The sequence below is a fragment of the Melopsittacus undulatus genome, chromosome Z, assembly GCF_012275295.1.
Source record: "Melopsittacus undulatus isolate bMelUnd1 chromosome Z, bMelUnd1.mat.Z, whole genome shotgun sequence".
NCBI lineage: Eukaryota > Metazoa > Chordata > Aves > Psittaciformes > Psittaculidae > Melopsittacus > Melopsittacus undulatus.
The window spans coordinates 39,831,533-39,847,569 of record NC_047557.1 but is presented as its reverse complement, the minus strand read 5'-3'; the positions used below and the strand labels follow the sequence as shown (position 1 = coordinate 39,847,569).

General features: G+C 36.8%; 1 protein-coding gene across 1 annotated transcript in view; it reads right to left on the bottom strand.

The window, feature by feature from the left end:
• VPS13A (vacuolar protein sorting 13 homolog A) overlaps positions 1-16,037 on the bottom strand; it is a 114,804-nt gene that overhangs the window by 61,195 nt on the left and 37,572 nt on the right. Inside the window, exons 23-36 of the mRNA XM_031054352.2 lie at positions 15,374-15,512; positions 11,067-11,151; positions 9,240-9,412; positions 7,467-7,623; positions 7,012-7,091; positions 6,755-6,814; positions 6,513-6,669; positions 5,975-6,091; positions 5,787-5,890; positions 5,151-5,318; positions 4,246-4,553; positions 3,222-3,369; positions 2,294-2,444; positions 1,262-1,386 (exon numbers count right to left, since the gene is read on the bottom strand). Coding sequence (XP_030910212.1) covers positions 1,262-1,386; positions 2,294-2,444; positions 3,222-3,369; positions 4,246-4,553; positions 5,151-5,318; positions 5,787-5,890; positions 5,975-6,091; positions 6,513-6,669; positions 6,755-6,814; positions 7,012-7,091; positions 7,467-7,623; positions 9,240-9,412; positions 11,067-11,151; positions 15,374-15,512 — 1,972 coding nt within the window. The remainder of the gene's footprint in view (positions 1-1,261; positions 1,387-2,293; positions 2,445-3,221; positions 3,370-4,245; positions 4,554-5,150; positions 5,319-5,786; positions 5,891-5,974; positions 6,092-6,512; positions 6,670-6,754; positions 6,815-7,011; positions 7,092-7,466; positions 7,624-9,239; positions 9,413-11,066; positions 11,152-15,373; positions 15,513-16,037) is intronic.

Genomic DNA, 16,037 nt, shown 5'->3' with positions numbered 1-16,037 from the left:
TGCCTAACAAAGAATAGGTTGCATCCCTCTGCATTTTCTTCTTTCCAAACTGCATTTTAAACTAACGGAAGTTTACAGGGAATTTTTAGTAGGATCACGAAAAATTACATATATTATGTGCTACCACTGATTACACTCTTTCCATAATGTTTACCATAATATTTAGTTTAAATACCTATTTATAATTTCCATCATGTTTGTTACTATTGTTAAAAATAATAGGAACCGGTCTTGTTCAACATCTTTGTCTGTGACATGGACAGTGGGATTAAATGCGCCCTCAGCAAGTTTGCCAATGACACCAAGCTGTGTCGTTCGGTTAATACGCTGCAGGGAAGGAATGCCATCCAGAGGGACCTCGACACGCTTGTGAGGTGGGCTGATGCCAACCTCATGAAGTTTAACCATGACAAGTGCAAGGTCCTACACCTGGGTTGGAGCAATCACAGGCACAGCTATAGGTTGGGCAGAGAAGAGATTCAGAGCAGCCCTGTGGAGAAGGACTTGGGGGTGTTGGTGATGAGGAAATGAACATGAGCTAGCTTCAGTGTGCACTCACAGCCCACAAAGCCAACCATATCCTGAGCTGTATCAAAAGGAGCGTGACCAGCAGTTCAAAGGAGGTGATCCTGCCCCTCTGCTCTGCTCTTGAGAGACCCCACTTGGAGTATTGTATGCAGTTCTGGTGTCCTCAACATAAAAAGGACATGGAAGTGTTAGAACAAGTCCAGAGGAGGGCCACGAGGATGGTCAGGGGACTGGAGCACTTCCCGTATGAAGACAGGCTGAGAAAGTTGGGGCTGTTCATCCTGGAGAAGAGAAGGCTGCATGGAGACCTCATAGCAGCCTTCCAGTATCTGAAGGGGTCTATAGGGATACTGGGGAGGGACACCTTGTTAGGGACTTTAGTAACAGGACAAGGGGCAATGGGTTAAAACTTCTACAGGGCAAGTTTAGATTGGATATAAGGAAGAAGTTCCTTATTGTAAGGGTGTTGAGGCACTGGAATGGGTTGCTCAGAGAAGTTGTGAATGCTCCATCCCTGGCGGTGTTCAAGGCCAGGCTGGATGAAGCCTTTGGTGACATGGTTTAGTGTGAGGTGACCCTGCCCCTGGCAGGGGTGTTGGAACTAGAAGATCTTACCCTAACTATTCTATGATTCTATAATTTCCTCTGCTCATGCATTGAACTATTCCTGTTTGGAATTTCCAGCACTCTAAGCAGCCTTGAAGTTTTTTCTCTTTGTAACCAAAATATTTACCTGTTTTGAATCTGGACTATACAATACCAAAGTCAGAGAGTCGAATCTGAAGTCCAGTTTTAGTGTTGTTTTTATTTTCATAGATGAATGCAATTCCACCACAGCTGATGTCACAACAGTTACACCTTTTGAAAATTAGAAAAACACTTAATATTAAAGAAAATTACCTGACTGCAAATAAGGAAAAACTAAAACCTACATCCTCACTAATGACATTATAAAGACACCAACTTCCCCTTGCTTTCACACGTAAATCCATCCATAATAAGGATATGTTTATCATGCTCTCCGTAATTATTTCTGGCAAAAAGCACACAGTGTTTGAGAATATAAAATACTCCGCTTATATATTCTATATGCAATTTTTACCATCTTTAAAAGACATAAATGTACAACGTCCTTTAATGTTATGGTTCTGTGTGCAAGATTATTACAAAAAATACAACTTTACTGTTATCCTTATTTGTTCATCTTGCCACATTTTTGCTGTTTTATTCACATTTAATAGAAGTGTTCAATAAAAGATTCTTTTCTTAACCTTATGTCATGGGTTTAAACCACGACACCTTACTTGCTTTTTTTTAGTCTCTGCTGAATAGTTCATGGCTCTCGACTGAATAGGAACAACTTCCAGGGATGACATCATTATGACAAGATGAACAGATCTAAAACTGAACAGCAACAGAACCAGCATACACAAGAATGAGAGTAACATACCACCTTTCCTAAACTGAGATGTTACCAAATCCAGCTGACAGACTTTTAGGAGCTCACTGCATTACTGCCAGTGGAACAAGACTGTCATTACATTAAAACACATCATGCTGTAAAACTCACTTCAGTAGTCCAGTTGCATCTATTCATTATTGTTATTGTTTGGTACAGTTCAAACCACAACGTCAAGATAACAGAGGCATACTGTTAAAAACAACCGAATTTGTCATCCTTTCATAAAGGCAATTCTAACAGAAATAATAAATTGACAGTAATGTCTAAAAATGTTAGACCACATGTAATTTTGGAAAACATTACCTGCAGAGTGCTGTGAAGTACTATGAAAATCACTACATTGGCTAGTCGTATCTTTCGGCTCTGGTAAAGATGTTGATGCATCAGAGCTTCCACCTATATTTTCATTTAGTGTCCTCAATATTGTGGTAATATCTTCCTGACTGAGAATTAGCTTAAAAAAAGAATTAAAAAAAAAGTCATTACTAAACTCAGAACAAAGCAGTTCATTAAACTTTTGGTAACTAAAGTTAAATTTACAAACACACAGATAAACCAAATTAATTTCATCTGAGTCTCTGTTTAGGAAACTAGAGATCCAAGTAAAATTTATTTCTCAAATGCACGTAACTCCTTTTTGCTTTGATCTGTGAACTTTCTTTACAAAGCTACAATTTATGAATTGAATGTTAGAAGTTGTACTCTTATAGTATGGCTTACAGTCACCCAAAATCATCCATAGTTAAGTCACAAGGTACTTTACAGTATTAGTTACTAGTTCTATTTCAAAATTTGGCAAATTGGTTTTACTCATATGACTGACAATTTTATTAAGTGAAATTTAAATGAGCACATGCACTAACTCAGAACTTGTGACAAGTCTGAATTCAGCAGGTGATCATGCTGCTAATGAATAGGCCAATAAATCCCCACTTTTCCCAATCCTTCTTTGAAAAATACTGGCTGGTAAAAGAAGGCCTTAACATTATATCCAGTTCTAACTAGTAAAAGTAAGACACAGTACAAAGTCTTCCTGCAGTATCACAGATGAAATAGAGAGCTTAGATTAGAACAGAACGCTATTGACTTCCCTTTTCTCCATGAAATGACAAAATCTGTTCTATATCTCAAAAGCAAAAAATACCCCAGGGAACTTGGATTTTTATGGACAGAAAATCAAATCAATTTTCCATGGATATTTTAACACCTGCTTTCAGAAATGAGTGCTTACATTCATAGGCTTGAGTAGACCAGATATTTCAATATCTGGAACTTCGTTATACCATGCAGCAGCTAAATTTCGCTCAACAATTACTTCCAGATTGAGTGGCTGCAGTAACTGTACTTCAGTTTGTAATAAACCTTGCTCATAGCATGACCTGTGAAAAGAAAGAAAATGCTCTCAACTTGACATACTTCATTTACACATTCTAACAGACTTCTGTCTTTTCCTCATCTTTTTGAATAGTACTGTAAAACAGTCTTCATACTACTCCTAGTATCTCTACCTAAAGCCTCACTCCACCAATCAGATACTTTTTTCTTGGCAGAGGAGACACTTTAGCCATACTCCTAGTATCTCTAGCTAAAGACTTAACCAACCAACTAGATATCTTTTCTTAGCAGGGAGGAGATACTTCAGACACACAACACACTAACTTCTTGCAAGTTAGGACTCCTTACCTCTTCTCTACTGGAGAGCAACTGCTTCTTTCTTCAGTATTTTTCAACTGTGTTTGAAAATTCCCTTTCCCTCCCTCTCCCTCTCCAAATGTCCTGCCCATTTTCAAACACTTCTTTATGGCTATGTGACTTGGTATCTTTTCTGCTATGTACAGAAGCATAAAACCATTTAGGTTGGAAAATATCTAAGATTATCGACTCCAACTGTTTACATAACACTACCATGTCTAACGCTAACTTATATCCCTAAGCACCTTGAAAACTCCATCAGAATAGCCTTCACAAACTGATATAACCCGTTCCAAAGTAGTGAAGGATGCATAAGTCTATTATTCTACATAATATTCCCTAAACAAACATTGCTTCTATTTAAAGATGTGTAGACTGCACTTCACTGAAATCATACATATTAACTGCTTTTACAAATTCTTTATTAATTTGTAGTTGTATTTCAAGGTAACAGTGTATCCACCAACATCAACTGATTAATTTGGTAACTTCTCAAAGCTCTCCAACTTAAGTGTCCCATGTTTTTTTAAACATGAGTTTAAAAAAAAAAAACAATACATTACCTGTATAACTTTAGCTCACTCAATTTCACTGTCATAGAGTCAACAACAGGAGGGAGATCATACTGTGTTTTTGTTTTAGAGATAAAGAACCGGTTCTTCACAGTGATTAGACCAAGATCAGCCACCAGGACATTAGTAGACATTGCCGACTGTGGAACTATCACAACAGGTGCTTTAATATTGATATCTAGTGCCAAACGGGAACTACGCTCTGCTAGTTCTTTTACACCTGTAGCTGCTTTCTCTGCTGCTTGAACAGTTGCCTCAGTAAGAGCTTCCTTGGCCGCTTGGAAGTTATTTACAAAAGCCTAGTAAAAGAAAACAGATCCTGGGATTAAGAATTACACTACTTCAAAAGCACTTAACAATCATAGTTTTTTAAACAGCAAACCATCCTGAGATACTCTTTTTGCTATGCACTTTTCCTGAATTCATTAATATGAAAATCTCCCCCCAAAGTATGAGAAAGACTGCATATAGATGAAAGCAAATTTCCATACTATATATTTGGTAAATCAAGTCTTAACAGCAATGACCCTGTAATATGACTTGTATGAATTATGCTTCACATACTCATATGGAGAGTAAAAGATGTATTTATTTAGAATTCATGGAAAAGGCATTAATCTTCTTGGTTTACTGCCTGTATTTCAGTGTTAAAAACAATGAACAGAAAATTACTAGCAATAACAGCAAATGCTGTTGCTTGGTCACCTCTCCACAATGAGAAGCATATGGAGAAGAAAAGTAAATAGTCCAACCACCAATCCAAGTAAACTTTTTACAATACTATATAAGAGTTCTTACATAAATGGGCACCACCCCATATGGGATGTTTTGTCTTTTTCTAGGTCTGACAGTGTTATCTGAATGGTGTAAAACAGTATCCAGAAAATTTAACTTACCAAAATAGATGAAACAAACTTGTTGACAAAAACTACTTGAATACACCCAACAGTCAGGTAAATACGATTGTCAACAACATTCATATTTGTATATGCAATGCCATCTGTAGCATTCACATATGATATCATTCTAAAGTTGAAGACTTCTTTTCCTGTGATATAAAGAGCCTGAGGAAAAAAAAAATAAAATAATAAAAAACAATAAAAAAAAATGTCTGCTGTAAAAAAAATTTATAGTGGAGAAACTGAATTCCAAAGTGAAATGCAGTACTTACATTTCAGTACTTCACATTTCCAAAACATTTTTACTTCAAATATTTCAACAATAAATTAAATAAACAAAAATTCTTTAAATTGATTAAAATATTCAGTTAGAATCTCAGCCTGAATAATTATGTCCGTTATGTAAACAAAATAAGGACTGCAAGGATTAGTTGGGAGCACAGTTCCACAAAAATCGATATCAGCCTAACAATTGCTGAGTCTGCCTATATAGAGAACAATGCTCCCACCAAACACACAAAATATTATAAAGAAAAAAAAATTAATCACAGCTAAAGGGCACAAGTTCAGAAAGGAAAGTCAATTAAACATCTATATTCCATTCAGTAATCAATTCTACATGAAAATGCATACCTTTTTGTACAATGCTGTCTCGTCAGAATCCACAATAATGATGTTCTTCAATTTTGCAGTTACTTCTGTTGCTGATTTTTTCATGATCACTTGGCTATCCAGACCTTAAAAAAAAAAAAGACCACAAAATCTAGAGATGATTATTGTTACAAAGTTTTGTGTCTTTGTGATTGAAGTTCTGTTCCTACCTTCAATGTGAATTTCAGCTATTCTATGTTTTTTCTCGCTAATAAAGATACGTAAACAAGATAAATCCGCACAGATATTGAGGTCAATAACATCTTCATACTTCGATTTTTTTGATGCTGTGGGAAATATAAAATTATGAAGTTAGAATTCTTCAAGGAGGAGACGTAATATTTTAGGATCCCTTTCCCAGAGCTTTGTCTGAATTAAGTCTGCAGCACTGGCAAAATGCACTGCACTCATACTAGCAAGCACAACACAAGGGAAGTATATACACAGAATTGTATATGTAGGAGTCCTTATGTGCTTCAAAAAGACTGTGGTAATCAACATGAGTATTTTATTAACTGCAGGAAATACATTTTATAGTAATAAAAGCTGTGAAGTGGAGAAGTATATATACCCTGAAGAAAATTTCTCATTTTAAAAGTCACTGACAGGCTCATAAAAATAGAAAATATTTGGTTTCTTCCTTGCATAAATAAGTTAAGAGAGAAGAATTAAAAGAGAGAAAGAGAGAGAGAAAAAAAAGAAACTTACTTAGCTTCTTAAGAACATCCTTCTTCTCCTCTATTTTTTCACAGACCGGTTCTTCTACACCTTTGGTTTCTTGTTTGGGTAGAATATTATTCAGATAGTTCATAGCATTCAGCAGAGCTTCAGAATGCAATTGAACATCTAGAGATGAAAAGTTCACCTAAAAAAACAAATTATATTTATCCAATATGCCTATCTTCCCACAGTGACACATTTATGTTAAGGGAAAAAAAAAAAAGTCATACCTTTATTTTCTGTAGAACATTCTGATAAATAGCTTTTAGTTCTGGTCCATTAATATCAGCCTATTCCACCAAAAGCGCATGTAAAACAAATAAATCAGGAGGTTACTAATTTCACAGGATCACAGAACCATTAAGGCTGGTACAGACCTCTAGTGGGTTTTGAATATTACCGGAGAAGGAGACTCCACAACCCCTCTGGCAGCCTGTTAAGAGCACTCTGCCAGCCCCAATGTAAAGAACTAAAGTTTTTTTCTTACCTTTATGTACTCCAGAGTAAGAAGATCATCATCTACATTATCCAATGTAGTAATTATGAAAACAGGCTTGTCATTATCATCTTAAAAAAACCCAGAAGGAAAAAAAAATAATTACTTCTTATAAGAAAAAAAAAGTCAGGTTTTGTACAACTTTTTTAATCATCTATAGACTACAAACTAGACTACTAGCTACCACTACTATTTAACCACAAAATCTCTTCTGCAGACCTAAAATAGTTAGATATCTACTAAAGTCATCAACACTAAAATATATTTACCAAAGTCTTTCTAAGAGAATGAATTCCCTAATTTCTTTTGCCTTCCCCATCCACCCGTTCCATTTAATTCAGGGAACAAATCTTCCTCAGTTGACAAAAGAAAGCCCCACAGGCTTTTTAAAGATAAATTCACAGTGTTATTTGTGAATTATTTTTTATCAGATTATAAATACTTACCCATATACTCTGGGCACAGCAGAGAAATTTCACGAAGGAAAGCATTTGCAGTCACGTCAAATCTTCTTAACTTCAGTTCAGTGCCTAATTTAATGATATCAAGCTCCAGCACAGGTGTCTCGGTATTATCAGTAAGACGGCATAGTTTAATTAAGACCTAAAAAAAACTCAAACAAACAGAAAAATTAAAAAAGGGTACTAGCTTATCTTCTTAGTTTTTAGATAGCATTATGTATTTATGCATATTTTACTGGTTGACATCCACTGATCATTTGACTTTACAGAGCACATGCCCTGAAAGTATAAACAGTTCAACAACCAAAATGCTGGAATACCGTTTGCTGCTATTTTAACAAAAACTTCAAACATACGTGTAGTATCAAAGCTACACCTACACGAACTAACTTGGTTTTTTAAATCTCTATAAAGCATTAGTAATGTTCAACCCCATCAAAACCAGATTTTCAGTCAGAATAAATAATTTACTTCTATCACTGGAATTTCTTTGAACTCTCCTTGTAAGAATTAGCTTCCCAAGCTGAGTATCAGCCCAAAGGATTTCCTACTTTTTCACCCATGTATGACAAAGATCTTGTTAAATAAATTCATAGATGAGCTGTTTTTATCAGTCTCAAACAAAATGAAATAAATACACATGCACTATTCTGTTCCACATAATGCTCTCCACAAAGACAGAAAATCAAAACCAAACCTAGTAAGTCATTTTTAATTACAAAGCTGACAGGTAACTCTTCATAGATTCTCAATTGACTTAGTTTTTTTTAATAAATTTTAAGATAGCTTCCATTAGTGAATAACGTAATACACAGCATTTATCTTTAGACTAGTAGTTGCTCGAGGCTGGGCTGGACAGGGCCTTGAGCAAGCTGCTCTAGTGGGAGTGTCCCTGCCATAGCAGGGGGGTTGGGACTAAGTGATCCTAAGGTCCTTTCCAACCCAAACCATTATATTATTCTTAAACAAGGTCTTGTCATCACTCAAACTCCCAAAAATTTCAATTTTATTTATGTATTTTCTATATGGTATAGTATATAGTATGCTGCAAGCTAGTTATGATGTGTTGAAGCCATTTTGTAAGCCCTACCCTAAAAGAGAATTTGTAAAGTTAAGTGGGTTTTTATAGTTTAATGGTAAAGCTAAAAGAAGAGCAGTAGTACTAACACTGTCATAGGTGTGATAGCCTAATGATAAAAGTAATGATAGTGGTAAAAGGCCATCTCTTTTACTAGGCTAACTGATGGGAGTTAGGATCCTGCATTTGGGTACAATACCCTCCCCCCAGCCTTCTCCCAAGTCTGGAACAGCAAGAATAACATAAGAAACATTTCATAGTGAACATGTTACAGATTTAGGTATGAAGTCAACAGAGTCTGAGAAAAACTGGAGCTGAAAAATCCAGTGCCTGTTACAAGATGAAATATGCAGGAAGTTTTCCTAGTGACCACATTAGTATCCTGAAGAAAATGTCAGAAGCTACATCTTAAGCCAAAAATATGTAACATGACTTCTGAGTGATAGTTAGGTAAAAGAAATTCACCAATAAAATTAGTCAGGATAAATCAAATGAGATAAACCAAAGAATTTCAGTGACAACAAAAATGGAGAAGCAAAATTGTGACTTGGAAAAAAACCTACAGAGTAGTTTCAACAAGAACTGGGGAATCACTATTTCTGTAGACATGGATTAATGACACAACAAACAGGGAAAAATAACCAGGTGTGATTCAGAGAAATTTTAAAATGTCACTTTACCTCGGCCACTTCAAACCTTAGCTGGAATTTTGTCATGGTTTTCAAAGATTCTTGTTTACATAGGTTTTTTTGCCTCGTACTGCCTGTTTGCTTCAGGGAACCAGATGGAGTTTCAAAAAATGGCATGTCTTCCACAGGACTGCTTAGAGCATCATAAAATTCTTCTTCTGATTCTGAGGATCAATTAACAACAACATTACATATAGATTTCAGACAGCCAACGTTTTGCAATACTCTGACCTAGAAATTTCTTGACTACCTCTATAAAATCTTCAATGTACAAGTATGGGAAGATTACCAAGCTGGTAATTAGCGAACAGTAAAGTCTGTTTCTATCATATCTGCTCCTGACTCCACATCTTTTCACCACACCTACATCTCCCTCTAAATCAGTTCTTAGTAACTAATTCCTTCATCAACAGTCTCTCACTACTGTGCATACAGCTGACAGCACAAACCATGCCTCATCTTGCCTTCAATTTGTACTAACATCTTAAATTATCTTACCCTGGTCTGACTGCTGCTGACCATACAAAAGCCTTTGCGTCACTATTAGTGGCACTGATTTGGATCTCTCCCTACTAAGGATTTCGCATTTCAGGGGAGGCTCTTAAGTACTATCAAGGTTTTAATCCAGCAACTACAGAAGTCTAACCAAGAATGGCACCATCCTGTAAGGCTCTTCTCCTTCACCTAAAACCATAAGCAGTGAAATTAAAGGAGGTAACTGAGGAAGAAGTATCCCTCTTCTGACAAAACTGAAGAAATGACAGTAACAGGGATTTTCTGCAGCTTAAAAGCACCCTTCCATCTGGAGGTGTGGAGACAGAGAAAGAACATGAATTACTTAAAATTACTGCACAGTTACACTATAAATTTAACACCAGACCTGTTTCAATCTAAAACTAGTTATTACTTTCTCAAACCGATTTTAGTCACTGTTTGCCTTCAACTCACCCTAGTATTTAAGACTCAAAAGACACTTTCTCTCTTGCTTTGGCCACTTAAAGGAGCTCATAGTTCCAAAAAATACACAGAGATACACAGATACATATTTCTATCAATATTGTATACACACACTGAATTTAAAGTGATGAAGCAGGTGAAAAATTTACTTTGCTAGTGTTTGCAAACCACATATATTATTAACATGAGGAAAGGTAATATTGTTCTCTATTTCTCCAGCTGAGTATTTTGGCCTCAAAAGGTGACCGACACTGAAATAACACTTGTGTATTTTTGTATTTTCATATGTAACTGCTAGATGGAATGTTACAATCTAAACTGTTTGAACAGCAAGGCATTATTAAACATGACCAATTTCTCCACAGCCAATCTTCCATTTGATCCTGCAGAAGTTGAAATGATGAGATTTTGTAACAACACAGTAATTTCCAACTGTCATCATTTCAGTATTTTGTAACTTACATAAATCCAGCTAAGTAGGAGAAAAATCCTTCACCAGAAGAAAATAATTTAAATCGCTGTCAGATAACTAAGTACATAGCAAAGCAAAAAATGGCATACATATTACGTCAAATAGAGATTTGTAGTAAGATATGCAAAGACAAAAATAAACAAACCTATCCTACCAAACAATTTACTGCTTTGCCTTCAGAAAAGAAACAAGAAAAACAAGCATACAGAATTTTACTTCTATGAGAAAACATACAAATATTTTGTATAACAAGCTGCACCCACTGCAACACTAAACCTCCAAAACTTAAAGCCACAAATGGTCACTTACTCCAAGAGAAACAAATTAATTCAATGAACTCAAAAACTTGACCTGTGTATTATATCAGACTTCAAAAGAGATAGTATTACCTGACTCAGTAAATGAATAAAGATCCAAACCAGGAAACACACTTTGTGACAAATGTGTTGCTGAAAGCACAGGCGATAGCATTGACTGAAACAGAAGATACCATTATTTGTATTTTCTGCTTAAATATGTGCTATGGTATATACATATGCTGCACAGAAGACTTACAACATTAGGCAATTGGACTTATTTTAAGTGCAAATCACTATCGTTAAACAATTACGTTACCAAAATCAAAAACATGGGGAGAAGTGAGGCCTGAATCAGATATTACATATTCATCTCACTACAGACAGAGTACATCAGGAAACAAAACTGGAACAAATCTGCAAACAGGTTCAAACACTGAACATGACAGATAGAAAGATGGACAGAAACAGCACATCATATGAAAACTCTGGAAAGACAAACTCTAGTCCCTCATGGGACCACAGCATGGCCACATCAGCGAACATAGTAAAAGATCAAGTGCTCTTTATAAAAATGACATTAACACTAGTGACAGGTGAGGAAAACAAAATACAGAGCTAGGGATCATTTTAGAGCAAAGAGATGTTTGTATGTCTAAATTTCTCAGAATCGTAAAAACATTTAGTTTGAAAAGACCTTGAAGATCATAAAGTCCAACCATTAACCTAACACTGACAAGTCCGCCAGTAAACTATGTCTCTAAGCATTGCATGTATACGTCTTGTAAGTACCTCCAGGAACTGGGACTCAATCACTTCCCTGGGCTGCCTGTTCCAATGCTTGACAACCCTTTTGATGAAGAAATTTTCCCTAATAGAATCATAAAATGATTTAGGTTGGAAAGGACCTTAAGATCATCAAGTTCCAAACCCCCCTGCCAGGGGCAGGGAGACCTCACATTAGACCATGTCACCAAAGGCTTTGTTCAACCTGGCCTTGAACACCGCCAGGGATGGAGCATTCACAACTTCTTTGAGCAGCCTGTTCCTGTTCCTCACCACCCTCACAATAAAGATCTTCTTCCTTATATCTAACCTGAACTTTCACTGTTTAAGTTAAACCCATTACCCCTTGTCCTATCACTACAATCCCTAAGGAAGAGTCACTCTCCAGCATCCCTGTAGGCCCCCTTCAGATACTGGAAGGCTGCTATGACGTCTCCATGAAGCCTCCTCCAGAATGAACAGCCCTAACTTTCTCAGCCTGTCTTCATATGAAAGGTACTCTAGCCCCCTTACCATCCTCGTGACCTGAGCCTCCTTTTCTCCAGACTAAAGAACCCCAGTTCCCTCAGCCACTCCTCAGAAAACTTGTGCTCTAGACCCTTCACCAGCTTCACTGCCCTTCTTGGGACATATTCCAGGATCTCAGTGTATTTCTTGCAGTGAGGGGCCCAAAACAGAACTCAGTATTTGAGGTGCAGTTTCACCAGTATCGAGTACAGGGGGACAATTTCCTAGCACTGCTGGTCACACTATTTCTGATGCAAGCCAGGATGCCACTGGCCTTCTTGGGCACAAGCTGGCTAATGTTCAGCTGGCTGTCAACCAACAGCCCCAGGTCCTTTTCCGCAAAGAATCTTTCCAGCCATTCTTCCCCAAGCCTGTAACGTTGCATGGGGTTGTTGTGGCGCAACTGCAGGACCCAGCACTGACCCTTGCTGTCAATCTCATTTCTTCATGTATCTGGAAAAACTGATGCTAGTGGAGTCTTTAATTGTGAGACATAGCTATGCACAATGCAGAGAAGTAACTGGAATGTATGAAATGTCACTGTTTTGCCACTGGAGTGGAGAAAAAGACAAAAATCCTTACTCCATATAATATCATATATAACTGAATTAAATTGCCTTTGTGATGGTAACCAAAGCCAGATTTCCCATCAAGCCTCAGAAAGCAGCCTCAGTGTTTTAATTTTGTAAAAAATTCTCACTTGCGTTCTCACATGCACGTAGAATGTGTGTGCCTTGCACAGAGTTCTAAAGCAAGGAGAGATGTGTACGTTGTCTGTGTGCCCCCATTCTTCTCGAGCACCTTTGGCTTCAAACAGCACAAGCAGTTGTTCTTTCCCCTCCAGCCAACCCCTTACTGCTACTTTCAAAGCCCAGTTGGGGACAATTACTCAGTAATTCACTGTATCTTACAGAAAACTAAGTATTATGGAAACAAAAAAACATTCATGTTTGTATATTGCTTCCAATGCTCTGCTTTCATCTGTCTTAACATTTCACCACTCTCCCTTCTCAGTCTCCAGCCTATATAATTTGACCTTACTGAATATATCCATGTCTATGAGGAATAATTACACCAAATCTCTTAAGTGTTTTGTAACTGTGAAAGTGTCTCATCTGTAACTCTTTCCCATTCTAAGACAAGAAGAAACTGTGAGACTTGATTTTACAGTGTCAAATCATGAGAAATAAAGCCTTCCACACCAAAGAGCCTTCTTGTACTAAAGTATAAGAAACTGCAGTGTGTAAAAAACTACAGGTTATCTGTTCTGAAGAGTCTTCTTTTCACAGCCCAAGAACAATTCATCCACTAACTCAAAACGTAAAGCATAAAGTTCACATGTGGAGCTACAAAAAAGGATTTCATTTCACATCCTTTTTGGTTCAGAAGTGATGTGATGGCAACAAAGCTCAGAATTTCAGCTACAAGGATGAAAGCATGTGACTGTATCTGCAATCAGCAAAGCAGCAAACCCTCTCAAATTAACTGAATTTAACACCAGCAATTAGTGTCTGTCAAGCTCTGGTGCAGACAGAAGCTTGAGCAGACAGAGTTAATCACAGGTTTTAATACAGATGCTGCATACAATTTGAATACGTTCATACTGGCTCAACAGTCTTTCCTCACCTCATCTTGTACATGTACAAGGTAATACTAAGGACAAAGTTATATTATTTTAACTGTAGTAATTGAATACTGTAATTAAATTTGAATACAGGTAATGTTATGAAGTACAGGATGATCATCTTACATATGCACATTTTATTTATGTAAAACAAAAATCCCATCACTTATTCTTTAGGAAAGTTTGTAATTATTTGTCAAAACAACAGAGTCTAGGGCAGCATTTGGCTAGGAATACTATTATTAGTGCATGAAGAGTGAAAAAGCAGATCATAACATGACCACTAAAGAAATGGTAGGAACTACATATTGAAGTGGAACAATCTTCAGTCTATATATACTTTGAATAAGTATGCATGTCTAGTCATGTGCATTTACAGTTAACAAATATTATGCTAACATACCACCAAAACTGCAGCAATAGCCATCAGTGACACAACAGAATAATGAGTGTAGTGATGGAAAGCTAATAATCAAGTAGTTTTTAAAAATAAACAAAAACGAAAGACGACCATCATTCATTTAGAATAAAGTATACAAAAGATTAAGTAACAGATAATTAGAGGCATTTACAAACAACAGAAAAATGGACAGCAAATTTTATCTTTGACCTTGAGATTTCACATATGTTCAAATGAGAAGACTGCTTTAAAGCTATATAAAACACAGCCAGATCACACAGATTAGAGCAATGTTAAAAATTAGCAACTGAGAATTTATTTCTTAGGTTTGTTAAAAACAGCTCATATCACATGGTAAAACACACTCTTCAGGAATAGAAACAAGTGCCAATCCTCTATCCCAAAAAAAGCATAGAACAGTGACCCAAACCATTTTTACTAAGGAAAGGGGATGGGGATGTAGGGAGAGAACAAACACCACGTTCCTAAGCCTCAAATTGCAAGGCAAAACTGCTGCCCACTCAGGTATGTTGTTATCACTGAAAAAGAAAAAGCTGGGAAGAGCACTGAAATCAGCTGCAATGAAGCTGCCATTTCTGCCAGCCAGGCACTGTGTAGCCAACATTAGCCACAGGCAGTGGATATTTTGCAGGTTTTCTTCTTTGTTGTTGGGTTGTGGGGTTTCTTAAACTCCAGGCTAATCCATGTGCAACTTCAGCTTTCAAAATTACAAGGTTTCAAACTTTTCTTTGCTAAACAAAACAGCTGAACCCAAATTCTGCAGCACTCGGATATGTGTATAAATTTGAATGTACTATTAAACTAAGCCTCAACAAAAGCAAATATATTTGTTAATCAAGAATATGTACTACAAAGTAATACCCAGAGCAGTAGAAGTTTGGAGATAACTAGCTAAGAAGCAAAACTTCTATACTTTGAAGAATCCCTAAGATTTTTCAAAAAGTACTCAGGAAATGCTCGTTCTCAACTTTCTGGTGCTCCTTTAATAACTGCAAATAGCAGCTAACAGCAAGAAACTATCTTTCTGATAACTGTAATTGAAGTATTTTTTAGAAACCTTACCTCAGTTATTTTTGGATGTGTACTGGTCGCAGGAGCACTTTCTGGCTTAGGAATGCTATCAATTAGCTCCAAGATGCGTGTCAGGTTCTGGTCTGATATTTGGATAGAGAGTAAAGGCAGCTGTCCAAACAATTTGAACCTGTTTCATAAACAATGAAATTTATCTTAAAACTATTTCATTCAAACTTCATATCAGTTTTCTCACTGGTCAGAAAATCACTCATCTAACTATTTTGTTGTTTTTAATATATTACCTATACAATCACAGAATAGTTAGTGTTGGAATGGACCTTAACATCATCTAGTTCCAAACCCACTGCCAGGGACAAAGACACCTCACACTAAACCACGTCACCCAACGCTCTGTCCAATCTGCCTTCTTGAACACCGCCAGGGATGGAGCATTCACAACCTCCCTGGGCAACCCATTCCAGTACCTCACCACCCTCACAGTAAAGAATTTCTTCCTTATATCCAATCTAAACTTACCCTGTTCAAGTTTTAACCCATTACCCCTTGTCCTATCACTACAGTCCCTAACGAAGTGTCCCTCACCAGCATCCCTATAGCCCCCTTCAGATACTGGAAGGCTGCTATGAGGTCTCCATGCAGCCTTCTCTTCTCCAGGATGAACAGCCCCAACTTTCTCAGCCTGTCTTCATAC